General features: G+C 39.3%; 3 protein-coding genes across 10 annotated transcripts in view; 1 reads left to right on the top strand and 2 right to left on the bottom strand.

The window, feature by feature from the left end:
* The window catches only part of ripor2 (RHO family interacting cell polarization regulator 2), a 76,677-nt gene extending 59,258 nt beyond the window's left edge, over positions 1 to 17,419 (top strand). For 5 of the 8 annotated variants that reach the window (XM_074612571.1, XM_074612572.1, XM_074612570.1 and 2 more), the window contains exons 7-23: positions 4,335 to 4,484; positions 4,843 to 4,906; positions 5,271 to 5,314; positions 5,571 to 5,696; positions 6,478 to 6,626; positions 7,395 to 7,524; positions 7,966 to 8,112; positions 9,146 to 9,913; positions 10,540 to 10,724; positions 11,081 to 11,243; positions 11,354 to 11,486; positions 12,084 to 12,245; positions 12,540 to 12,713; positions 13,166 to 13,365; positions 13,673 to 13,756; positions 14,054 to 14,144; positions 14,760 to 17,419. In XM_074612571.1, coding sequence (XP_074468672.1) covers positions 4,335 to 4,484; positions 4,843 to 4,906; positions 5,271 to 5,314; positions 5,571 to 5,696; positions 6,478 to 6,626; positions 7,395 to 7,524; positions 7,966 to 8,112; positions 9,146 to 9,913; positions 10,540 to 10,724; positions 11,081 to 11,243; positions 11,354 to 11,486; positions 12,084 to 12,245; positions 12,540 to 12,713; positions 13,166 to 13,365; positions 13,673 to 13,756; positions 14,054 to 14,144; positions 14,760 to 14,860 — 2,871 coding nt within the window. In that variant the 3' untranslated portion in view covers positions 14,861 to 17,419. The remainder of the gene's footprint in view (positions 1 to 4,334; positions 4,485 to 4,842; positions 4,907 to 5,270; positions 5,315 to 5,570; positions 5,697 to 6,477; positions 6,627 to 7,394; positions 7,525 to 7,965; positions 8,113 to 9,145; positions 9,914 to 10,539; positions 10,725 to 11,080; positions 11,244 to 11,353; positions 11,487 to 12,083; positions 12,246 to 12,539; positions 12,714 to 13,165; positions 13,366 to 13,672; positions 13,757 to 14,053; positions 14,145 to 14,759) is intronic. The other 3 variants (XM_074612574.1, XM_074612568.1, XM_074612567.1) reach the window with 2 other exon arrangements.
* The window catches only part of acot13 (acyl-CoA thioesterase 13), a 195,218-nt gene that overhangs the window by 162,185 nt on the left and 6,241 nt on the right, over positions 1 to 26,792 (bottom strand). The gene's annotated exons all lie outside the window — the stretch shown is intronic.
* On the bottom strand, positions 19,781 to 25,646 carry gmnn (geminin DNA replication inhibitor). Its single transcript, XM_074613597.1, has 7 exons — positions 25,517 to 25,646; positions 23,397 to 23,473; positions 21,893 to 21,994; positions 21,660 to 21,813; positions 21,475 to 21,557; positions 20,948 to 21,058; positions 19,781 to 20,698 (listed from the first exon to the last, which is right to left on the bottom strand). Exons 2-7 carry the CDS (start codon positions 23,451 to 23,453, stop codon positions 20,498 to 20,500), a joined length of 708 nt encoding a protein of 235 aa, XP_074469698.1. The 5' UTR covers positions 23,454 to 23,473; positions 25,517 to 25,646; the 3' UTR covers positions 19,781 to 20,497.

Raw genomic sequence — 26,792 nt, 5'->3', positions numbered from 1 at the left:
GTGTGTGTGTGTGTGTTTGTGTGACTCATATCAGCCCGGTCTTTTGTTCCTGCTCGTGCTGCTGGCTGCCTGCAGATGTCCGAGCAGTAATTTGCACACATGGAGGAGGCAGGTGGCCCAATGCAACCCCTATGATGTCCTGCATGGGAGAGGGTCTATGTTGTGTGTGTGTGTGTGTGTGTGTGTGTGTGTGTAGATGTGTGTGTGTGTGTGTGCTAGTTTCAGCAAGACATCATTAAGGAGATGAGTGACATAGATTGAAGGTGAGAAGAGCGGCTGCCAGGCGCCTCCTCTTCCCCCTAGAGAGAAAGAAAGTGTGTGTTTGTGTGTTAATGGTGCCAAATTCAATCCAGAATGAGTGTAAATACTTTGCATGTGATTATTTTTTATATAGGGCCATTTTGCTTTCCCCTCTTCCCTTGAATGCTAATCTAGCCACCACACACACACACACACACACACACACACACACATACACACACACACACACACACACACACGCCCACACCCACTCACCCACAGTGTGTTTGATGGTGTTTGATGCGGCCCGCCTATTTTAATCTGCTTATAATAACTCGCCCTCTGGCAGAAAGTGTGTGTGTGTCTGTGTGCACCTCACATACAATCCAGGATAATGGCCATATCTTAAGAGGATTGCTGCTATATCCTAAAGATTCTCCGCTCATATTTTAAATCCCTCAGTTTAAAGTCAGATATAGAGTAGATACAGAGACAATCCTTTAAAACTCCCAGTGATACTTAATAAAAAAGCTCCACATTTACCTCCGACTGTGGTGTCAAACCACCAAACAAGTATTATTATTTAGTCGTTTTACAAGGATTAGCTTGGGAGGGACTTAAAAATAAGAGGCAAAATGGATATCTCAACCTTCATAAATGTGAACACAATATTATCCTCACCCTGGGCATAATTGATTTTCCCAATAAAGATTTTCCCATAATCCCTCTCTGGGTCTCTGAGCCATTCAGGTTTTGTCATGGCTGTAATTAATACAGGGACTCTGAGTCCAATAGAGGACTCAATGTAGAATACATTTACATTTAATATCTGTTCGCATCTGGTAAGAGTTAATTAAGAAGGTTCAGATGGTTTTTTTATGGGAGGAATTTTAAAGCAGGTTTGTTTTTTGTATTGAAATAGATCTTTAAATGAGCACACTGCTGGTGCCATATTTAGTGTAATTGTTTGTAGAATATTATTGCTATTGATTAAGTTAACAAAATAATAAAATAATCCATTATTTGTTAGGAGGGTTATGGATGTATAGTTTTACATAGATCCATGCCTTTTGATTATTTTATTGATTCATTGTTTAATCATTTAATCTATAAAATGTCTAAATGTAGTAAGAAATGTCATTACAAGTCCCAGGAGCCCAAGGTGATGTGTTTGTCCAAGTAAGAGTCCAAAACCCCCAAATATTCAGTTTATTATCATGGAAAATAATGACATTTAAAAAGCTGGAACCAGAGTTTATGGCATTTTTTGCAACATGACTGAAACTAATAATTGATTTTTAATTTCCTAATTTATTTATTTTTTTGTTTGATGATGTTACTGCGTGACTTTTAAGATCAATGTCTTCACTAACACAAAAACTCCGGAAGAGAACGGAGAGAAAATATTAAATACACAGTCATGAACAGCTCGAGATATGATATTCTATATAATACATGTGTATATGTTTTTTTTAATTTTATTACACATTTTATCCGTCTTCCTGTGTTGAGGTTTCTTTCTTTGTTTGTGTTTTGCCTTTAACGTTTCTTTTTTTTCTGGGGTGAAATGCGCCCGAGGTGCAGCAATATGCCGACGGCCGTCCTCTGGGGTGGAGCTTGGCTGACCTTCACAAGGACATTTCCTTGAAGGCAGAGAGGGGCTATTGTAATTGGGGACAAAAATGAGCTTAATTAGCTGATAATGATATGATTACTGATTGCCTGAGAAGAATGATGGCTATTCATCAGCCCCAGTTTGTGAAGGCCCTATTTTGTTACACATCATTTTCTCCAAATGAATAACTCATTTGTAGTTGCCTACTCATTTATGTGAGTACAATAATGTCCTATTTCTTGACTCAATCAGTGCAAAAGTTCACATGGATGAATGTTCAGCTTCACCCACAACGAAAAATGGAGTCCGCTGTTCATGTTTTCCCGTGTTTTGTTGTAATCAAACATGTTTTAAAGCTTTTTGATTGTTGGCTCTGATTCAGCTCCACGTGAATCTGAGAGCTGAGAATAACAGTGATGGTTGGAGGGTATTTTATAGCTGGCTCAGCTCAGCTGCTGCAGCCCCGCCGCATACACCACATACCACAGACAGACAGACAGACGGGGCTGGGTCCCAGTCGGGGGTGGGGGTTGGTTTGAGGTGGAGTTGGAGGAATTGGGTTGGGTGCTTTCTGGATGTGTTTGTGCCCAGATAAGTAATTATAACGTCATCAGGCTACCCGTCCTGTAGAACAGAAACATCCCACTCTCACTTTTTACCATAAACCCTCATGTGGCCACCCGACACAACAACTACATGCTCTCTGTACACATATAAACATGTCCACAGTCACATAGTCCGCTCACACATGCTGGCAGTATGCGGTTCAAACACAAAGATGCACAAACAAACACTCGGAGAAGCTGTTAGGACGGCAGGAGCCAGAATGGCCCATTTTCTCCCGCTTCTCCCTAATGAGTGCCATAAAGAGCACGAGGCATCAATATTTCAGCGCTCTCGTCAGCCAGGCTGCAGTATTTCCCTTTGATGAGGCTCACCAGAGGTGTTTTGTTTTGCCCGGCTGCCACTCCGATCATATGTGAATTCGGGGAAGGCAGGAAATTAGACAGACAGGATGCTGACAATATGGTCTGCTGGTAAATTGTGGTTTCTGAGAGAAATTACTTTGAGTGACTCAGCAAAAGTGCACTTTTGTTTTCAGCATCTAAGAAGAATTGATGGACTTTTACTTTCATTTGAGAGATTATAAATTGAAATTCGGTGTAGTTTGATAATACATTGTGCCTACTTTGTGCCTATTTTAGCCATGCTAATGGCATGGGATGAACTCAACAACTATTTTAATGGATTACCATGAGATTTTGCACAGACATTCATGGTCTCCAGAGGATTAATCATCCTGATTTTGGTGATTTTCGCACTTTTCCTCTAGCACCACCATGAGGTTAACATCTGGTTCTGATTGACATATCTGGCTTACCACCTCAAAAATCCTGAAATTTGCTTAAGTATTATAAAGAGATGAGAAGACAAGAAACAAGATAGAAAATACAAAAAAACACTTCAATAATTAAGAAAATAATTAAAACAAAACCGGTTAGAACAGTCAAAATGGGCAGAAATATAAAAGTACCTTGTAAAAACCAGGAAAGTAGCCAACAAGCTCATCACCTTTGGCTTTCCAGAAATGTAGATGTCTCACCATTGGGCTCAATAAAGCTATTACTGATGTGGTAACAACATCATCTTATCCTGAAGGTTTCATTTCAGCTCACAGTAAGGCAGCAGGATGTCGGTGGAGCCGTTCCCTCTCCCTGTGGGTTTGGGTTAGATCCGTCTGGTGCTGCAAACTGAAGTCGGGCAGACGTCTCCAAATGAGCTCTAAACGCCGTCTGTTGTTCCCCCTCTTTGGGAGTGTCCCACTGGGGTCGCAGACTTGGACGGCACAGGCGTCTGCCCGTGGAGAATACAGTCACGCTGATACGTACCAGCTGTATCGGCTCAGTTCAGAATCTTTTCTCCTCAGTTTATCTGGTTGTCTCCGTCTTGTCTTTTCTCTTTTGATGAGATTAACTCTTTCATTGTCTCTACCTTTGCAGCATCTTTCTGGAATCTGTAAGAAATTCTTACAGTGTGTAAGTGTAAGTGTGTGTAAGACACATTTAACCTGTTATTTAGACCATCTTTTCTTACATTTCATCAGTGTTTCATTCTCAATAATGATTCTTTTTGCTGTTGTTGAGGACCCGTTGATAAATGTTACCGACTACTGCTCAAGCCTAAAGCTGTGTTGGGCATCCTTGAATGAATCCCAGTGAGATGTGAACACATTCAGAATAATTTAGATGGCAGTTGGAAGTTTTTTTGGGGGAGTTTGCCTCCTGCCCAGGGATGGTTTGATGTATAACGTATGGAGGGTTTCAAACTTCAAAGACTCTCCTCGTTTCATTAGTGCTGAAGTTTCTCTTTTCGTGTGTGTATGCGTGTGCACTAATGAACGTGAAAGTTTGCATGAATGCATGCTTGTCCTTGCGGAGCATTTATTAAAGATGGAAGGGACTCTGTGTGTTGCTTTCAGGTGGACGAGCTGTACGAGGCCTTCTGCATCCAGAGCCGTCTGAGGGACGGTGCCAGCCGGATGAAGCAGGCCTTCTCCGCCTCGCCCTCCACTAAAGGCACCAAGGAGAGCATTGCAGAGGTCAACCGCCGCTACAAGGAATACACCGAGGTACTGGCCCTTGTCAAAGTCATATAAAGTATGCATGGGCAATTATCTAATAAATGACCAGGTATTAAACATTGAATCACAGCTGACAACACCCACAATATACTTAAATATCTAATACAAATTACACTGTCATTTGTAAACACATGTATTGTCACATAATTACAGAATGACCATTAAATCCCAATAACACACACACCTGTCATCACCTGCCCTGAGGGCGTATACACCAGCCGTCCTGTTTAGTGTTGACTGTCTTTGTCAAAGTCTCTCGAGATAACTTGATTACTACTGTTGTTCTAGTCTTGTGTAACAAAGGGCTGTTTATGTGATCAGTATTATCTCTCTCTATCTTCTCCAGAACATGAGCACGTTTGAGAGCGAACTGGAGAACCTGCTCGGGGAGTTTCATATCAAAATGAAAGGTGAGAAAAATGAAGCCCACTCACACACTGATGTTGATACCTGAAATAAGAGGCATTAATCCACTGATGTGAGAAGAATGTTTTTTGGGGATGAGCTGATCATCATGCTGTATTCACTACAACATAGTATGGAGCATCGTCATTAACCATGTGGGAAAGCCTTATCCTGTAACAGAATCAAGATCTATATGTCCATCTACGCCATGTTTGTGTACTGTAGAAGACACCGAATACCTATATTGTAAATCACCCAGCTAAATACTAAAATTACCTAAAAACAAAACAGGTTATTTGGCTTGTTTTTTTTCCCCACATATCCTGTAAAAAAAGTATTTTTTAAAAATCAATTTCCTCTCTCTGACAGGTTTGGCAGGCTTCGCTCGGCTCTGTCCTGGAGACCAGTATGAGGCAAGTTCTTCTTTTTTTATGTAACACAGGGCTGTTAAAAACAACTCTACTTTCACATTGAAATCTGGGTGTGAAATATTGCACAACCAGTTAGGACTGAAAAATTTATACTTTAAGTTTGGTATTTTCCAGCAGAATGAAATGATTAAATGAGATCCATCTTGTCTTAATAAAAAATGTCACTATAGAGTATGTGCTACTCAGGTTTCACCTTTTTCTTTTTTTACACTGTCTTCCCATTCTTTCCTTCCTTCAGATCTTTATGCGGTACGGTCGCCAGCGGTGGAAGTTGAAGGGAAGAATTGAAGTGAACTCCAGACAGAGTTGGGATGGAGACGAGATGGTCTTCATGCCTCTCATCACTGACCTCATCAACATCAAGGTACTGAAGGAATCCAGATATGCTTACTTTGTACTTCAGTAAATCAACACCGTGCAGGGTAAAGAAAAGAACAATGTAGAAATCAGAAGCCAGTGGGCTACCTCAGGGTCTGAGAAGTGAAGCCAATGCTGAAGTGCCTTAAACTTGCATTCTTTCTAATAGCCAGCAGGGGGCGACTCCTCTGGTTGCAAAAAGAAGTCTGATTGTATAGAAGTCTATGAGAACATGAGCCTACTTCTCACTTGATTTATTACCTCAGTAAACATTGTAGACATGAGTTTATGGTCTCAATCGCTAGTTTCAAGTCTTCTTCAACACAGCATGATGTTCATTTAGTAAATTATGGTCCTATTTAGAGTCAAATAGACCATAAAGCAGGGTATGCTTTAGGGCGTGGCTACCTTGTGATTGACAGGTCGCTACCACGGCGTTGTCCGGTCTGGGAGTTGTCTGTATTTTTTCGTCTTACAACTTTAACCCTTTCACAGTCCGTTTTCAGTTCATGAAAGTTAATTGTAACATTGTGGTCGCCTAAAAATGTCTTATTCAGTGTTCGGTTGTACTTAGCTCCACCCTCTTGTGTCACATCTGGTTGCAAAAAAACAGTATGGTGAGAGCCAAAAACCAAACTCACCTCAGATTGGTGATAATTCTGATAGATCATGATCATATTTAATTACAGTTGGTGTAAGAAAACAATTCATCAAAGAATCGCCTGACTCATGTCATGATGTCAGAAGAACCTGAGTAGTAAATAAATGTTGTCTTTGGCCTCAATCAGGTGACGGAGTTGAAGGGCCTGGCCACTCACTTGCTGGTGGGCAGCGTCATCTGTGAGACCAAGGAGCTGTTTACCGCCATGCCACAGGTGGTGGCTGTGGACGTCAATGACCTGGGGACCATCAAACTCAACCTGGAGGTGACGTGGTAGTAAGTTGACTCTTATACATACATAAAGTTTCAATTAAATTTCATATTAGGGCTGCATCTAACGATTATTTATTTTCTCGATTAATCAATCAGTTGTTTGGTCTATAAAATGTCTGAAAATGGTGAAAAATGTCGATCAGTGTTTCCCAAAGCCCAAGATGACGTCCTCAAATGTCTTGTTTTGTCCAGAACTCAAAGATATTCAGTTTACTGTCGTAGAGGAGTAAAGAAACCAGAAAAATATTCACATTTAAGAAGCTGGAATCTGATTTAATCGATTAACAAAATAGTTGGCAGTTAGTTTAATAGTTGACAACTACTTGATTAATTGATTCATTGTTGCAGCTCTAGGGTGAGTATGTTTTGTTTTCGGTTTATGACAGGGATAAATGTTGGGTTTGCAGTGTTTCAGACAGGTATTTCTACAGAGCCTCTCAACATTATGATTTTATCTCACAAGTGTGCTACTCAACAGTGATATGTCGTATAGCTAGTATCTCAATCCCTGGCCTATGTTAAGTTACCAGTAAACACCACCAGTAACTGTTATTCATGTGGTAGCTTTAAATTCATTACTTGTGGTTTTCGGCCATCTGGTGGAGAAACGTGGTCATTACAAGTCATGGAAGTTTACTAAGCAACTAAATCCTCCGCTATGACAAAACCAAATGAATGAAATCACGTATACAGTACATGTAGGTAGGCATAGATAAATCACATACAGTAGAGCAATCACAATAAGTGTCTTGTTTTCATTCCCTCCTTAAGCCCCTTCGATGTCGAGGACCTGACTCTGTCATCTGGTAACGTGAGCAAAGCCACAGCTCTCCAGAGACGAGTGTCAGTCTACAGCCAGGGCACACCGGAGACCCCCACTTTCCAGGACACCTCCTTCTTTGTGAGTCCAACACACAAACCTCCTTTGGCTTCATTAGTCTGTTGTGAAACAGTAGTTTTTGTAGAGCTGAGAAATGTCACCATCTAGGCTAGAAAAACATCTGAACGTTATTGTTATAGTTATAAAACAGGGTGAATTCACCTCCCTAGTCCCTGCACACTAACCTGTCTGCATCCTATGCTTATTTTTTATCATGGCGCCATGATATTGCATACATTTTTTTGTGTTGATGCATCATGCTTATGATAGCAACGCCAGTGCTACCCCTAAACTAACCCTCACCCATTTCCCTGCTATCCTCCTCTCCTTTGCATTTCCACGTCAACACCCCCCTTACCCACACTCTGTCCCACTCTACACGTTTACCCATCCCTCCTGCATCTCACTCACCACTCGAATACCCAACACCTTGTCCTATTTGCCTGCGTGCATTGTGTAAAGAAGTGGCGGCCATATCCCGTGGAGCGCCAGCGCCTCTCCTTCCTGCACATGCTCCGAGACACCCTGCTAGAGAAGCTAAGGCGCAGTCGCTCGTTTGGTGACCTGGCCTCTCTGCGGCCAAGGCCCAAATCCAGTCTGGAGGTCTATGTGAGTGTGTTGTGGCCCCTCACCTGACTTTTGTGTGACCTCTACCTCATTGACATGATGGGGATGTATTCCTATGCTGGTGTGGACACACTTGGGCTAGTCCAGTCCCTTTCTGTGATGTGCAGAATGCCATGTGTGGCTTTTTGCATGTTTATTTGCATGTGTTATGTCTTTCTATTCAGATTTTCCTTACTGTGATTCTATCATAAGAATTTAGAAAGAAAGAGTTAGAGTGGATGTTTTAAGTAGGTCTGCCATCTCTTTTTCCACTTGGGAGCCTTCTTGTACTTTTTCATCTTATGTGCACTGATTTCAAGCTGTATCTCAGTCTTAAAGCTACAGTTGGTAAGTTTGATTAAAAATAACTTTTTATATTTGCTCAAACTGTCACTATATATATATTCATATATATAATATATATACTCCTGACAGTAGTACATGAGACCGATAATCTGTGAATAAACAGGTTCATTTGCTTCCCTTAGTGCTCCTAAATGGCATTTGCACACAGGAAAACAGCCAATCAGAGCCCAGCAGTCTCTAAAGCAGTTGTCAATCAGCTCGGGAAGCTCATTGACTCCGATCAACTGTCAAACTAGGCAGCGCTGATCAAATAAATAAAAAAGATTGTGACGCCGGCCTCCATGTTGAAAACAGTCGAGCCAAAACCAAGCACCGCCCACCGGCCGTGGCAAACTTGTGAATTACAGTCACAGAATCTTGATTTGTATTTCATCAGCGCTGCCTAGTTTAACAGTTTTATCGGAGTTAATGAGCTTTGTGAGCAGTGATTGACAGCTGCTTTGGAGACTTCTCGGCTCTGGTTGGTTGTTTTCACTCAGGCATTAGGAGCACCAGGAGGAGGCAGAGGAACCTGATTTTTTTTCACAGATTATCTGTCATGTACTACTGTCAGGATATAGTGACAGTTTGAGAGAATATGATAAGTTATTTTTAATCAAAGTTACCAACTGTAGCTTTAATCTTCCATCTTTTTTGCTTCACATATTTACCGCCCCGTCTCTCTTTTCAGTCCACTTTACCAGATGATGTCTTTGAGAACGGTGGCTGCGGCGTGGCCGAGTGCAAGCGCCTCTCCTTCACCTTCTCGGACACCTCTGGCTCCTCGCCCAGCCCCGCCCCAAGCTCCCACTCCCCAGGCCAGTCCAACCCTGAGATCACAGTCACCCCCCCAGAAATGGACCTGTCACATACACAAATCCTCCCAACAAGGGAGGACTCCATCGCTGAGGAGCATTTAGAGGAGGAGGAGGAAGAGGAGGAGGAGGAGGAGGAAGAGGAGGAGTACGAAGAGGATGGGGAGACGGGTAGTAGAGGAAGTAGGGGAACCAGTGCCAGCCTTGCCAGTGATGAAGCCGAGGTGGCAGAGGACTCTGAGTGGGAGCGAACAGAGTCCCAGCGAAATTCTGGCTCCAACTGTGATTCAGCCGCCCCGTCCCTGTGCTCTGACGGCCACCTGTCTACAGTGGCTCCAGAGGATGTTTTCTTAGACCACTCTGATGAACTGAAACCCGTGGAGCTGGACACAGAGGAGGCGGGCAGCCTGACCAGGCAGCTCGTGAAGAGGCTGACTTCTTCGGACATTGTGCCACCAAGTGGGAGCTCGACGGAGGGAGGAGGAAGTCTGAGCTGGGCAGGAGAGGGGAGCAGGGCTTTCCTCGAGAGCAGCTTGGAGGAGGCCATCCACAGCCTGCTGATGAGGCTGGAGTCTCTGAATCACCGCTGCCGAGAGCTGCAGGACCTGGAGCAGGAAGTGATGCGTCTGGAGGACCTGCTCAAGGTGACCCCTGTCTTCATTTCTAATTTATGTGTGTACTGTATCTTCTATAGGAAAGAACATAGGATGAAGAAAAAAAATCAAGGAATGTTACTTTGAACCAAATTTTTTATATTATTTATTTTACTGTCCAAAATAGTAACTAATTACTATAGAAATATTTTTTTCTATTTTATTTCTATGCTAATTACATTACATAATCCATAAATCTTTAACTTCCTCATCAGTCAAACAAGGAAAAAAGTTGGCATGCAAAAAGAATGAAGACTAAATATCAGTGTTTATTAGAGTTTAAAATGAGTTTGGGTAATCTTTAGAAAACTAAATGCATCATCTTGTAACAGACATCAACAGACCTTCCACTGTACATGGGGCTTTTATTTTGGAGAGGCGGTCAATCTGGAGTGCATCTGACGCACTGTCAGAATATTTAGAAAATATCTATTCTCAAATAACGATAACAAATAAGTAAGAAAGTTTGTAAGAAAGAAAAAAAAAAGACTTATGATTGAGTACATAAATCGAAAAAAAGCAATTTGAGTACTGGAGTTACTGGAATGGACTGTGGCAGGTTAAGGATTTGTAAGAGTAAAGGGTTATTGAACCACTCTCTCCTCCCTTCTTCACAGTGCCGTCTCCCGGGTCACAGGAGCCGGTCATCCAGCCTCAGTCTGACGGTGGAGAGTGCCCTGGAGAGTTTCGACTTCCTCAACACCTCTGACTTTGATGACGAGGATACTGGAGACGATAACGCCGTTCTCTGTACCCTCCCACAGAGGTCTCCGCTTTTTGATACAGACGGAGAAAGGATCGGGTGAGTAAGAGATGGATGGACGGAGGCACTTTGTGTCTGCTGACATCGACACTACGCACATGTTGTTATTGTATCATGGCGTTTAACTGTGGAAGTGTCTGCACTGAAAATGGTAAATAAAATGATGTTGTTGAGGCATCAAACACCAAAAACCACAAAAAGAGCCGAAGTAAGATACTTCTTGATGCTTGGTTTTAAGTCAATTAATGCTCAGCTATTAATTCATGAAGCACATGAAACACATCTTGCGTGATAGCAGAATCCAATTGAAATTAATTTTATCATAAGTACAGTAGATTGCTGTTCTGTGTGATGCTGCTGCCACTCTGTGGTGACTCTGGGTATATGCCTCTCAGTGGCCAGCATCCAGAAGCCAGAGGACACCTGAGTGAAGCCCTAACAGAGGACACCGGGGTGGGCAACAGCGTGGCAGGAAGCCCCCTGCCGCTCACCACTGGAAACGAGAACCTGGACGTGGCCATCGTCATTCACCTGCAGTACTGTAATCACCTCATACAGGTAGAGCTCCTCATGACATCATGCTTTGGAGTGTAAATTATAAATTAATAGTTATAGTTGACATTAACAGTTTACTGCAACATGCCTTTTGTTTCTTCCTGTGATGACAGTTGTTGACCAGTGGGCTGGGTGTGTGGCAGCGCCGCAGTCTTCTCCTCAAACTGTCCAGTCAGACTCAGCTGTTGGAGGAGCTAGCAGAGATCAGCGTGGACAGACTGGGAGCAATTACATCTGCTGCTGATGGTAGGTACCAACAAGAGAAAACCACTTTGCTCTATTGGTGTATTATGTGTGTTTACTAGGGCTGTCAATCAATACAAATATTTAATCGCGATTAGTCACATGATTGTCCATGATTAATTGCAATTAATGGCACATTTCTTGTTCATAATGTACCTTAAAGGGAGATTTGTCAAGTATTTAATACTCTTATAAACATGGGAGTGGGCAAAGTGGCGTAAGTTTGTAGCATTATTTTGCCTCCTTCTCAATGAGCTAGTATGACATGGTTGGTACCAATGGATTCCTTAGGTTTCTTAATTTCATATGATGCCAATATCTTCACTCTAGTTTTAAAACTGAGCCCGGTACAACCTCAGGAAGATCAATTGCATAAAGAAATTAGTGCCGTTTGCATTAATATGTTATTAACGCGTTAACTTTGACAGTCCTACTGTTTACCATACAAAGATGTATCTCAAGAGTAGTAATCTTGCAGTTTATACCTTATATCTGTGTGTTATTATTTAAGTATTTTATGAGAAGTTATTACCATGCAACAGAAGGGACTCTCTGGTTTGAGGGTTTGTAGCGTCTGACCTTCCGTTTTGTCGTTCTCAGTCCTCCCGGGCCTCGCAGAGCGCCCACAGCTGATGACTCTGTGGTCAGAGTGCAGCGGGTCTGCAGGACTTTTCCACACCACACTGGACAGAGTGTTCAAACACATGAACCAGCGCTACACAGCAGTGCTGCAGGAGAGGCACCCACACAGCGCTGACTCAGGTTGGATCATCCCCATTATCTTTATGCAAACAGGCCAAAGGTTGCACTTGAAATTACATGTTTTTTGTTTGCAACGCAAGCTTGTTGTTGAGGGAAAATTAGATTACTGTAGCTGCTAAGAATATAATGTGGTTGAGAAAAACATTAAAAACAGAATACTTGAAATTAAAGCGACTAAATGGAGTAGACTGTGAACACAGAGTTGCTATTAAATAGATCTTTACAATGCAAATGTAGTTCCAGTTGGCTCGAAACAATTTTCTCTGACCTCCGATGTCTTTCTCTCCTCTCCAGTGATTGGTGTCGTAGTGAGCGAGATGGTTGACAGGAGCGATCTGGTGGCGGCACACAGTCCTCCTGCCGCTGAGCTCTCCCAGGACGTCCTGACGGTGTTTCAGTTCCACAGCTACATCTTACAACATGAAGTGCAGGACATGGAGACGCACCTCCTGCATCTGGCCAGAGAAGGTGAACAAAAAGGGGTGACACTCACAACACGGATCTACACCTTTCTGACACGACATCATCCACTACTATTATTCATAGTGTTCTGATTTTCACCAAAAAACAACATTTTATTAGCTTTTCTTTTTTTTTTAAAAGAGCAGATAAGCTAAACCAATTTCCACTTGGGTTTTCTGTCCACAAGCACCTACAATTTTACAAAATAGAAAGTAGAGAGAACACACAGACAAACACGGCTGATTATGAGTGTGATTGTAAGAAAGAAAAAACAAGAAAAGTCTGAACAAGGGAGTGTTTTACATATTATTAAAGAGTGAAACACTGATAAATTCCTCAAAAGATATAAATTATAAGCAAAGTTCATCAGGTCAGGTTCACAGAAAAGGCCCCTATACTTTACGCTCTACAAGATATATAATGTTTAAACCTCTGACATGTGTCTTTGTCATCCCCAGAGGTGTTCGCAGAGGCTCTGTGCAGTAGGGATTATTCTCGGTGTCTAGCAGAGCTGGAGGAGGTGCCCGTGTCATCGCTGTGGCCTAGAAACAGCACCCTGAGGGCCCTGGCCTCCCTGCTCACTGCAGATGACCCTCAGGTCAACAAGGCAGCAGCCGACTACCTCTCTTCTGCATCACGCAGCCACTTCAGGACCAGAGTGAGTAGTGATGAGAGGAGGGAGTATGTTTGATAGATGTGTGTTTGTGTGTGTGTGTGTGTGTGTGTGTGTGTGTGTGTGTGTGTGTGTGTGTGTGTGTGTGTGTGTGTGTGTGTGTGTGTGTGTGTGTGTGTGTGTGTGTGTGTGTGTGTGTGTGTGTGTGTGTGTGTGTGTGTGTGTGTGTGTGTGTGTGTGTGTGTGTGTGTGTGTGCACGTGTGTGTGCGTGCGCATGGAGGCAAACAACAGTTTAAATAGTGTTGACAGATGCCACAAGCCATGTTTGAATGTTTATCTGTGTGTCTACAGGCATTGGAGTGCTACACCCACGCACTGTCAGAGGCTGGAGTTCAGAGCCAGAGGGCGGCCTGTTCAGCTCTCAGCTGTCTGCAGGTCAGTGGCCTTTTACATCATCTACAGTTGTGATACTGGGGAGATTTGGAGCTAGTTTAGGTCTCCGTTTGTGTTCATTTAGGCTAAGTTTGTGAGAGATACTATTTCAAAAATGGGTCCATTTTTTCAAGTCCGTCATAACGTGTCATATGTACGCTGGCCACTGTAATCATTCCTCCTCTGTTTACTGGCCGTGAAGCAATCATTTACTAGCATGACTTGACATTATGTATATGTCATTAAAAAGATAAACTCGTTCTAAATCAGCCCATTGTTTTTTTGTCTGTCTGTCTGTAGGCAGTAGAGAGCATCAAGGCGGTGGTAGCACTGTGTGATTCAGCTGATGAAGAGCTTCGCCATGTTGCCATAGAAACCCTGCTCACATTTGGTGAGTAACAAATTACTGGAAAATCAAATGTTGTTCAGCTTGTTCTTTTGCTACACTTCTACAAATCACTTTAGTAGTTCTGAATTGTATTTTGTACTCAGCTGCCACAAAGTACCTCACACCTAGTCTGTATCCAATTGAATATTATCATAGTGTACTACGACGTAAAAAGCCATAGTAGTACGGTAAATCATAAAAAGTCATAGCATAGTATGTCATACAGAAGTCATGGGTTACATCTGAAATTCCATACTAGCATGCTATTTACTACGCTAAAACAGTATGTGAGATTTTTTAGTTTGTGAAACCAATAGTACGTGAATAGCATACTATTTCTGGTGAAATATTACAGCATGCAAACACTGGACACTACGCCAGCATGAATATCCCACAATGCAATGCGGTAGTAATGACAACGTTCATAACAGACTGCGGCGGACAGCTCTGTAACGTCAACAACACTTCAATTTAAGTGTAGGTACAAGATCGCCGGCTGACGGTGGCCGGTTGGAAAATTAAAGCTGAACTATTTTGACTGCATCGCAGTCTGAGAAGTAGCAAGTCATTTGTCATCACTGCTTGGGTGTTAATAGATAACCCTTGTGTTTGTGGCAGGTGAGGAGGGCCGGCTGGCGTACGAGCAGCTCGACACAGTGCCGGGGGAAATCATACGCCTGGGCACACGGCGGGGGAACGCCGTCACCACTGCCTTCTGAGCCATTGCCACCAAAAAACATCACAAAAATAACATTTCAGTTGACTTCCGAGGACAGCACTGCCCCTCCCTCAGCTACACCCCGCACTGCACAACTCACAGGGCTGTTAATGACTGATCACTTTATTGATCTGCTTTTTGGCACAGACTTCTGGATCTCCACACCGCCACATTAGATCACTGTTCTTACAGATACTGCCTCCTAAAGGAACTAACACCAAACAAACTGTCTTAGCTACGAAAGACACACAACCTAATACCACTCCTGTGCACACACACTTGCACCCTCCCCCCCCCCGCTTTCTGAGCCAGGCAGACTGGTCACGTCGAGTTTAACTGGAGAGAATGAATTTGACTGGACACAAAGCCACTGAAAGACGCTCCAAAGACTGTGTACACTAGAATTCAAGCAATGCATCTTCACTCTTCACTAACCTCTGTCAACAAACCACCGCACACAACGCTTGTATCACTTACTCACCGAGTAATCATCACCCAGAGTCAATTGTGTCACGCAATATACTAACTATTATCTCTGTATATTCACTGTCTATCATTAGAAATGTTTTCCTGGCGCTTTTGGAAGATTTGCACTGTTGTAAGGCATGTAAATATGGCATATTTTACACAACTGGTGTAACATATGTGCTTGTATTCAAGTTCTGTTTTCTAGTACGTTCCATTTTGAGTTTCAGGGATTCTTGTACGATTTGAAAGATGTGCATTGTGTGGCAGGGAGGACCATTAATAAGTTGAGAATGGCTTTCTAAGAGGAAGTAATGTTGTGGTTTAAAAGCCCTACTTTAACAGCAGTTTACGGTCTTCAACAGATTTTGACCTCAGAGCTATCAGTTCGGAGTAAAAGGAAAAACTGAAGGGTAGAGGTGAAACAGGTCAGCACAGTTTCACTCACTCAGCAGTTTATATCAGACTTTTCTCATACTTGCAGTTGAACAAGTGCAATTTTTCTGTACATACGTGACTCTTTTGCACCGAGCTGACTTCAGATAAAGTCAGCTTTGACCATTTGAGCCTTGATGTGGTCGAGGAGGCAGGTTTCCACAAAATACACTCTTTTGTTAATGTATTTTTCAGACCAGGTACGGAGTAAGACCAGGGCAATGCATTTGGTTTGGGATCATGATCATGTACTATCTCAATAACTGTAAAGAGAGGAGGATACTTTGGGCCGAAAAAAGGCCTCAGATTTGCCTAACTGCACATTCATACAGTATGTGAGCTAATGGCAGGATTAGAAATTATGCTTTTTGTTATGAGAAGCTGAATGCAGTGTTTTGTTTTGGGTCTCTTTTATTTCCCGTCATCCTAACTGTAATGTGGGAAAACCGACCCGAGGTAAACGCCTAATACCAACTTTTCTCATTGTAACTGTACTACTGAGTCTTGTGCTAGTGCACGACGACAAAACTCACATTTTGTTCACACATCTTATTTATTATTTACTTGTAATTCTAATATTCTTTGGAGTTATACTGTAATAGTGCAGAAGACATTATTATGTAAATGAAATGTATATTTATGTTCTATTTTGGATCAGGTCTAGTATTTTAAATATTGTTTGTTTAAAAAAACCTTCCATGTTATTATCATGCAAATGATCTCATGCTTAACTTTAATTGGAGTTTATTTTGAATGAATTATATTAGATTAATTATTATTTTGGAGAAGATTATAATATTATTAGACTATTAGCAAATCTTAAATTTCTTTTCCCTAAAAGGTCCCAAACATAAGGGGATATTATATATCAGAAATTTTACTTTATTACTTAGAAGATTTACTGTAACCAAAGGAATAATCAATTTTTAAATTTTGATAAGAGCTCATGATTCATAAAGGAGAATGTATTTTCAATACAACATTTGCATTTTGGCCAGAATACTCAGACTTATCTTTAAAGCACAACTTAAAAATAAGACAAACCCATAATATATGAATCTTGTTATTTGGTTCTAACTGCACAGTCCAAAAGCCATATTGATTAAAAGCATGTGGTAATATTTTTATGAAATGTATTTTTCCTTTTGTATTATAATCTGTAAATGTGTGAAGTTCTTACTAAAAGCTGAAGCTAGTGTTCAGTTTTTTTTTTCTATACAGCCTTTTGCAAAACATGGTCCATATTTAAGTAACAGTTACTTGTATTTCTTCCATGATGTGAATAGCATTACAGTATTTTGGTAAAGTATCTAATTCATCCACTCATTCAGTGTTTGTTAATTTTCTTTTTGAGTGAGCTACTTTCGTTTTACAAACTAGCAGTTTACCAGTGTTAAGTCCAGTTGATTCATTGGCTGTTCAATTCCTAATTACCACAAAGTACAAGTTGTCAAAATGTGCACATCTTTAATTATTTAGAGACTGGTTTTAAGAATAACTTGGTACACTTTGCTGAAATTGATCTTGATCCATCTCTGTGGTCAAAAGCTTATTGATCCATTTAGTTGCATACTACACTTCTCTGTTGTGGTTAGCAGTATTTCCTCTGCTCATCAAAAGTTACAATAAAGTTTATTTTTGCATAATTACAATTATAAAATTGTGGATTTTTTTAATACTGAAAGTCTTAGGCCTAAATGTTGGTCAAGACCAATGTTTGTCATTTTTGTTAAGATTGTATTAACATTTGTAAAGATTGACATGCTATACAATGACTTTTTTTTCCAACATACTGTATTGCGACTTTTTGCTTTTTTTTCGAAATACTATACTATGACTTTTTTTCATTACATTTTCCCACTTACTGTACTATGACTGTTTTTGGTGAAATTTTTCAACATACTATACTATGACTTTTTTTGGTGAAATTTGTTTATATGCTATACTATGTTTTTTTTCATGAAATTTTTCCCTATACTATGACTTTTTTTGGTAAAATTTTTTCCACATCCTAGACTATGACTGTTTTCGGTGAATTTTTTTTGACATGCTATACTATGATTTTTTTTAATGAAATTTTTTGACACACTATACTATGACTTTTTTTGGTGAAATTTTTCAACATGCTATGCTATGACTTTTTTTCATGAAATTTTTCGACATGCTATACTGTGACATTTTGGTGACATTTTTCGACATACTAGACTGACTTTTTCTGGTGAAATTTTTCGACCTGCTATAATATGACTTTTTTTGGTGAAAATTTTCAACATGCTATACTATGACTTTTTTCATGAAATGTTTCGACATACTATACTATGATTTTTTTTGGTGAAATTTTTCGACATGCTATACTATGAGTTTTTTCATGAAATTTTTCGAAATGCTATGACTTTTTTTGGTGAAAATTTTCAACATGCTATACTATGACTTTTCATGAAATTTTGCGACATACCATACTATGACTTTTTTTGGTGAAATTTTTCAACATACTAGACTGACTTTTTCTGGTGAAATTTTTCGACCTGCTATAATATGACTTTTTCATAAAATTTTTGGACATGCAATACTATGACTTTTTTGGGTGAAATTCTTTTACATTTTATACTATGACTTTTCTTCATTAACTTTTTTGACATCCTATACTATGACTTTTCATGACATTTTTCAACATGCTATACTGTGACTTTTTTTTCATGAAATTTTTTGACATGCTATGCTATGACTTTTTTTGGACATTTTTCAACATACTATATGCCTTTTTTTGGTGAAATTTTTCGACATACTAGACTGACTTTTTTTGGTGAAAATGTTCGACCTGCTATAATATGACTTTTTTTCATAAAATCTTTCAACATGCAATACTATGACTTTTTTTGGTGAAATTTTTCGACATGCTATACTTGCAATGCAATGCTGTCACACCTTTACCATGACAGCAAAGGTTTCACATACTTATTTATCTGTAAATTGAAGATATACCTTAATTTTCACCTTAACACAATATGAAGTAATTCTGGAGTCTGAAGGCTTTTCTGCAGCAGATACATTTATAGCAGTGACATTCTGCACTCCATTAATTCAAGTTAAGACCTTGGAGTTGTTCAGATTGTCAATGAGAAGATGCATTTCAAGAATCATGAATTTGATTGAAATCTTAAGTCAAGATAGCACATTTTATTCAATTTCAAATTTGATTCTATGATTGAATGAATAAACACTATTCCACTGAATAAAACACCAACACTAATAGCAGATATTTAGGCTGCAAAATACTCATTTTAACAGCAGAAAACCATATATTGGTTTCATGCATGTGAAAAAAATAAAGCTTTGCCTTTTAAACCAAGTGATAGGTTAAAGCATGTTATGATTTGAGCATATTTTTTAAGCTAAATGCAGTACCTGTGAGGGTTTTTGGACAATATTTGTCATTGTTTTGTGTTGATTTCCAATAATAAAATATATACAGACATTTGCATAAAGCCAGCATATTGTCCATTCCCATGTTGATGGAGTATTAGATACTTGACAAATCTCCCTTTAAGGTACATTTTGAACATAAAACATGTGCGATTAACTATAGACAATGCGATGAATCAAAATTAAATATTTTTATTGATTAACAGCCCTAATTTTTACGCTCCCATTTAATGATGTATTCAGTTCCATTTGTGATTCAGAGGTGGACGTACTCACATCCTTTAAGTAGAACTGCCATTATCAAAATATACAAATGACAGTCCTGCAATCAAAATGTTACTCAAGTAAAAGTACACAACTGCAGTATTAGTATCAAAGTATATTGTCGACAGAAAAAAATTTAACATTAGGTTGCAAGTACTGATGCACCAATGTGCAAATATTTTAGTTGGTCAATGTGGATTAGGTAGTCGATGTTAGTAGTTCATGTGTAATTTCATGGCCATTTTTAAGCATCTGCATGGGCCTGGTGGGCACAGCCACTCAACATTTCATAGTTGAAGACCCATAACCACGTCAAAATGCAAGACAAACAAGATTTCTCTCTTCTTAAAAGTTTATTTTACATTATATACAAAACTGTCATAACATTGCACAATTTTACAGTGTAAACAAAAACTTCAGGGCCATGCTTTAGGCCACATTTGGCAGTGAAGTAGCAAAATCAATAGGCCTTTTTTCATAACAGTTAGATTTGTCATAGTGGGAAAAGCACAGCCACACATTTTTATTCGTTATAGTAGGAAAAGCACATGGTGGTCATTTTCCTATTGATGGTAGAGATGCAGGGTTTGGTGTCAATTCCCTACATGCAACAAATAATTTCTGCAGTGCTCTGTGCCGTGACATTAACGGTTCTGATCTATTCAAGAGCCCCAGTAAGCAAAATACCAGGGCCCTGAAACCAAAGCAACTAAATGGAATTCAGCCATCATTCATTTTATTAACCACCCCTGTGCTTTTCCTAGTGAGACTTGTCAAAATGTCTGCCATGAGAAAGGCCTATACTGGCCTAGTTTTGAACACCTCTTTACTTGAACAGAGCAAAAATGAAAAACCGGCCTATGTCTGTTCAAGGCTACAAAACATAAAATTGCAGCCGTTTTAAAATTGCAGTTTGAAGTACATAAATTACTTTGAAAAAGACATTCAGTCAAATGGAGTGTCACTTGTTGCTGCAAAAGCACACTTCAGCAAAAATCTGCTGACCTGTATAAACCGGTCAAAGTCCCATGACGTACACGAGTCGCATCTGTTAATCCTGATCTCTTGAAGGTCCAGCTTGGTTATGGTCTGAGGCCTCTTCTTCCTCTGAATCACTCCGACTGTAATCAGCGTCTTCTTCCTCACTCTGACCTGCCACTTTACTGTCGTCCTCCTCATCATCATCATCCACCACATCAAGAGCAATGTCCCTCAGTTCCTCCAGATTGTCAGGGCTCTTCCCAGTCAGCCTCTAAAAAAACATGACAGTACATAAAATTTTACATACAAGTAGATTTGTCAGTGTGGTCTAGCTTACTTCATTATAGTGGTTATTGTGATGGTCGCATCTGTACATGTGACATTAATATAAAGATATTAAGGGTAAAGAACTAAGAAATGTTTAGTTTAAGAAAGCAATCATGCAGCAAGGCTTGAATTTAAACCAGGTAATCTGTGGGCACAAAGTCACACCACAGACTTGTAACACCAGCGTGCCTACCTCAATCATATCAGCCATGTACTGTACATGTTGTGCCAGGTCATGCAGCTCTTCATTTTCACACTTCAGCTGCGTGATCTGTTCATCTTTGGCCTCGATGTCTTTGTGCAACTGGTAAAAAAGAAACACATTAAGCTTGAAAAAAGGCAAACAAAAGCAGAATCATGAGCAAACCCAAGCTTAAATAAATCAACAGATTCAAAATAATGCATTTTACAGACAATATAGCATTAGAATCACTGGATAAATGAGTCAGAAAAACATAGCTGTTGTTGGGAATAGGTTTAACTTTTATGTTTCCAAATCATCCATCTCAAATTCAAAGAAATTATACAGAATTGCAAATCCTGTAATAACCTCTGCACTCAAAGTTAAATAAACTGTTTTCAATGAGTGCATTCAGGTGCACGGTTTCTTCAAAATCCAGTGCCAGCTGGACTGGAGCCAGCTAAGGTTGACTCAGTGGGAGCGTGGGAACAACTCAATTAACCGCTAAACATTAGCCGTCTTCTTAGCGATTAACTCACCTTCTCGTTCTCCTGTAAAACATTGTACAAGGCCTTCCGACGCTCCTCAGCTATCTCTTTCCAGTAGGTGGAAGGGGGTGTTTCTAAAACAGTGAAAGAAATTAAGCTTAAGACAAAGTGGGAATAATTTTTGGGATACAGTCCATCATTTTGTAGTATTCGGTGCATCGATTATGAATCCCTACCTACGACCATAAGTTCATATGCTTCATTGGACATGCCATCTGTCAAACACTGAGTTTCTTCCGTTTGTGTCGATTTGACTTCTGCTTTCACCCTCTTTGGACCTCTAGTTTGTTCTGCGCTCCACTGTTTTCGTTTGGGAATGACCTTTCCCGCCTTAAGGAAAAAACACATCTCATTTAGAAGCTTTTTTAAATGTTAAACACACAAAGAAGGTCATCGAGCCACTGCATACCTGAGCCGACCTTCCCAAATCTTTGTTACCAGCTGAGGGTCGGAGGACCTGTCGAGTTTGCCTGGGGGGTCCCATCGCCTTTTGAGATGGTGTGACAAAAGTCTACAAGTGGAAGACAAAAACAAGTGTTACCTTACAGCTGAGCCGATCACATATCGCAGATATGAGAATGGTTAACGAAAGGCAAGATCCTAAACCCTTCCCGGATGAGTTTAGAGAACAACATTGAGTCACACGGGAAACTAACATGACCTGTGTTCTCATTTTCAAAGCCCCTATTCACTAGGGCTTAGCATCGCTTTGCATGCTTTACTTTAGTTACACTGTCACCATGGGAGAGGGCATAAGTGAGGTGGCTTACAACACCAACAACACTGCTGCCATGTGCAACAGGCCCACAGGTGTAGGAACAGGGGTAGGGTGCAAATGCTTTCAACAGCCGTGGGAAAGTTTCTCCTCAAGGCTCATTACAGAGCAGCCAATGTGTTCACTCTGTTAATGTTTGGCCACAGCTGCACAGCACTGTTAGTGTGTTTCATGCCAATTTAAAAAAAAAAAGAAAAGATCTTGCTGATTTTGAGCTGAGGGGGAGACAATGTCTGAAACTACACCCACATATAAATCAAAATCACACAGGAGCTACATAAGCCAAGTATTTTTATGCTGTGCTTGCATAAAATTTAAAAAAAACTCCATTCTACGCACACATTTTCATTTCTACCATCTATAGAAATCTGTATTTTAAGTAGGGCTGCACCGATTCGACTTTTTTAGTCCTGATACTGATACCAGGGCTTTGGGTATCTGCCGCTACCGAGTACCGATCAGATACCAGTGTTTAATTAATACGCTGTATGCCTCACTGTGTGTGGAAGTGACTAGAATCATTTGTTTATGTGTAAGGCAACATCAGGCTCGACTTAAACGTTACATTTTGTTTTACAAAGTTAAGAAAGTAACAAATAGGTAAACATTTACTGAATTATTATTCAAATAAATCATACACCAATAACTTAAAAAATGTTCAAAATTAACAGGAATTATAATTCGTGTAAATATATTTAATGCAGCAACACATTGGTGAAAACTTAAACAAAAATTCCAGTCAATAATGTACTGTATATATTATATAAACATAGAACTGAATTGAACAGATCTGCCCCATTGTCACCGATATCCAATCCAGCTATTTGAGTCGGCGCATCACTAATTTTAAGTATATCATGGCCACTATTTACTGAGAAAAAAAGGCAACAAATTGATTCCTCTTTTGTGATACATTTGACCTCTAGGAGGTATATACTTCCGGTCTATGGCCTCCATATAATGAAATCTGACATAATTTAACCTAAATTTAACAGCTGGTAAAGTGGGGTGTGTGACGATATCATCCATACCAACAATGGCACAATATGTTGTGATATTACCCTGTGAACCTTAGCCCTAAACTTTACAATACATTTCATGGACGTATGTCAAACAGAGGACAAATTGAATTACTCACCTGTATATTCTCATTAGACCTCTGGTGGCCGTGTTTTAGCGTTCCAGCGAAACTCATTTTCTTTCTTTTCAAGAGACCTGATGGGGAAATAACATAACATCACACATTAAAGTGTACAGAGGGACATTGTTGTGGACTGCTCATTTTGTCAACTAGTTCCGGAAGATTTATGTTACCTATTTTTGGTCTTGTCATCACGCTTGTATTTTTTTTGAAAACACATTTAACACTTTATTGATTCAGAATTTTCCTTCTCCTATGAAAATGTATTGTTTGGCTTCTTTTTCTGCTGCAAATAATTTTTTTTAGAAAGCATGTGCATGCCAGCGATACAGACTTCTGTGGGATAGATAGATAGATAGATAGATAGATAGATAGATAGATAGATAGATAGATAGATACTAAGGGCCAACAAAAATGGAGACAAGCAAATACAAAGAACATAAGTAGTTAAGGAAAAAAACATTTCTTTTCTTACCCTTCTACCAAAGCAAATCAATATATTATTTATCTGATCATATTATTTGCAAAACCTCATTCACAAAGGTGAATTTTCCCATCATAAACCATCTTTTTTCTTCTTTGAAAATGAACTCAAACAATACATGGCTTCAATCTTATATTCTAAGAAAATAGAAAAGGCTATCAAAACCATAAATCTATGTACCCTGTATACAATTTTTATGAATTGATTTATTTTTTCTGTCAGTGCTCTGAGCCATTGGCATTATCCATTTTTGTTCTGTGTTCTGTAATGGAAATGTTCATATCTGAGTAGGCCAAAGTTAACCATGTACCTTTAGAGAATCTCAGGGCTTCACATCTAGCAGACCTCGTCACTATAAGCATTAAAACAGAGACCCAACAGTTTTATCTTCTGTGACTGTAAACAACAGAGGGCTGAAGTACTTGCTAGTCTTGTGATGTACTGTTGTCTGTTCTGACTTAAGGATTCACTTTACCATTTTTGCATGACTCTGCACTTATGTGTTTTGTATTAGTATGTATAAAGGCCTGACTATTTTTGTGTGTTTGGGGCTCACTTGCCACAGCACACTCAAATGGCTGTGCTCGTGAATCCATCTGCAGATGCCTTTTCTTATTAAATTTACTTGAAAGACAAGTTGTAACCTTGGCTTGTGTCTTGTTTTAACAGAAACTGCCACCACTGTATATATTCTGCATCATTCTGGGAAGATTTGCAGGACTGGATGTCACCCAAAATCCAACTACTTGCTCCTCTCACAAGAGAAAAAAAATTGTGTTTGGTATTAACATGAAGGATATTAAGAGTGACATATTAGACAATCTGATATTGCTGGCAAATGTTTCATCCATGCATCCAAATGGAGGAAAATGAAGCCCCTATTTTTCAAAAGGGACCTTGTGGACAATAAGGTCAGTGCTTTAAGACTAATGAAAGGACAACATGCAAAGTCTCTCAGAGCTTTTGAAGAACTGAACATATATGATGATGACCCCTAGAGCTACTATGGATTATTATTTTTTATTTATTTAATTATTTTCTACCCTCTTTTATTTTTGTTATATTATTTAAGTTATCTTTACGATCCAATTGTGCCTTGTATGTTAGAAGTATTGAGTTTACATTACAGTGCCTTAATGTTTGTAAATTAATCATCTTCAATAAAAAAAACAAAATAAAAGTATACCGGAAGTTAAACACATGGAAAAACTGCCAAAATAAGAGGCCGTTAGTTAAACAATCAGAAGTTATATAGCTTAGTAAGGTTAGATTATAAACACATTTATTGATTAATGTGTTTCCTGTAATGCTACCTCATTACAAGAAACACGTTAATCAATAAATAGAAGGTATATAAGCTAGCTTAGTAAGGTTAGATTTTAAACAACACATGTATTGATTAATGTGTTTCTTGTGATGCTAGCTCATTAGCTTATCGTTAAGGTGACGTCATCACCGTAGGAAACGTTAGAAAGGCCAACTGACTCACCTAGCGCTAAAAACGTTAATTTAAGAGACAAAAGCTAAGCTAGCACAAATGTAGCTGAAGTTAGCAGTTCCCTAATGAGCAGCAGATGTAGAGAGATATAAATTAAGACAATATTAAAGTAGATAAATGTTAAAAACGACTTACCGTTGGTGAGAACCACACGTTGCTTTAAACTGCCTATTCTTTTCTCTCGGAGAATCTCGCGCCAGGAGCTTAAATACGCCTCCTCCGGTCACGTGATAAAAGTAGTGATGTGTCGGTCACGAACGAGCTGGTTCAAAGAGCCGGCTCTTTTAAATGAACGATGGGATTTGTGCCAGAGAGCAGCAAAACGCATTTTTAAATTCCAGTTGAAGTTTTTCCATTTTTATTTAAAAAAAATATTTTCTATTTTCCATTTGTTTATTTATTTTATTATTATTTTATTTAATTTAAAAAAAAAAAAAAAATTTAAGTTTAATGTTGTGTTGTTGGCACAACTGACAGCCGTAACCATCATGAAACAACTGCAGTTCCTGTCTTTTGTGCCAGAGAGCAGCAAAACGCGTTTTCAAATTCCAGTTGAAGTTATTTTTTATTTCATTTTTTTTTTTATTGATTTTTTCATATTTATTTTTATTTTTAATTTCAACATTTTCACATTTTTAATAATGTTTTATTTTTAAGTTTAATGTTGTGTTGTTGGCACAACTGACAGCCGTAACCATAATGAAATAACTGCAGTTCCTGTCTTTTGTGCCAGAGAGCAGCAAAACAGGTTTTTGAATTCCAGTTGAAGTTATTTATTATTTTTTTTAATTTATTTATTTTTTCTATTTTCCGTTTCTATTTTTTTATTTTTTTTAATTTTTTATTTAGTTTTCATATTTATTTTTTATTTTAACATTTTCACATTTTAACAATGTTTTATTTTTAAGTTTAATGTTGTGTTGTTGGCACAACTGACAACCGTAACCATCATGAAATAACTGCAGTTCCTCTTTTTTGTGCCAGAGAGCAGCAAACCGCGTTTTTAAATTCCAGTTCAAGATATTTATTATTTTTTTTAACATTTTCACATTTTCACATTTTTAAACAATGTTTTTAAGATTAATGTTGTGTTGTTGGCACAACTGACAGCAGTAACCATCATGAAATAACTGCAGTTCCGCTTTGCTTTGCGATGCGTTGCAGTGCGTTGCGGTGCGCTGAGGTGCGGTGCGTGAATAGCAGACACGATGAGTGACAGTCGGAAACGAAGCAGCATGTAAAATTATGATATTCTGGAAATTATAAGGTTTAGTATAATTATATTGAATAATTTAATTGATATATATGCACACATACTAATCATAGGTCAAAACAGCGCTAAATGTGGCTGAATTATAAAAGGCAGAAGTGGTAAAAACAAAGAGCCGTTTGGGAACCGGCTCTTCTTTGG

The sequence above is a fragment of the Sebastes fasciatus genome, chromosome 17 (assembly GCF_043250625.1).
Source record: "Sebastes fasciatus isolate fSebFas1 chromosome 17, fSebFas1.pri, whole genome shotgun sequence".
In the NCBI taxonomy this organism is placed as follows: domain Eukaryota; kingdom Metazoa; phylum Chordata; class Actinopteri; order Perciformes; family Sebastidae; genus Sebastes; species Sebastes fasciatus.
This window is presented reverse-complemented; position numbering and strand designations above follow the sequence as displayed.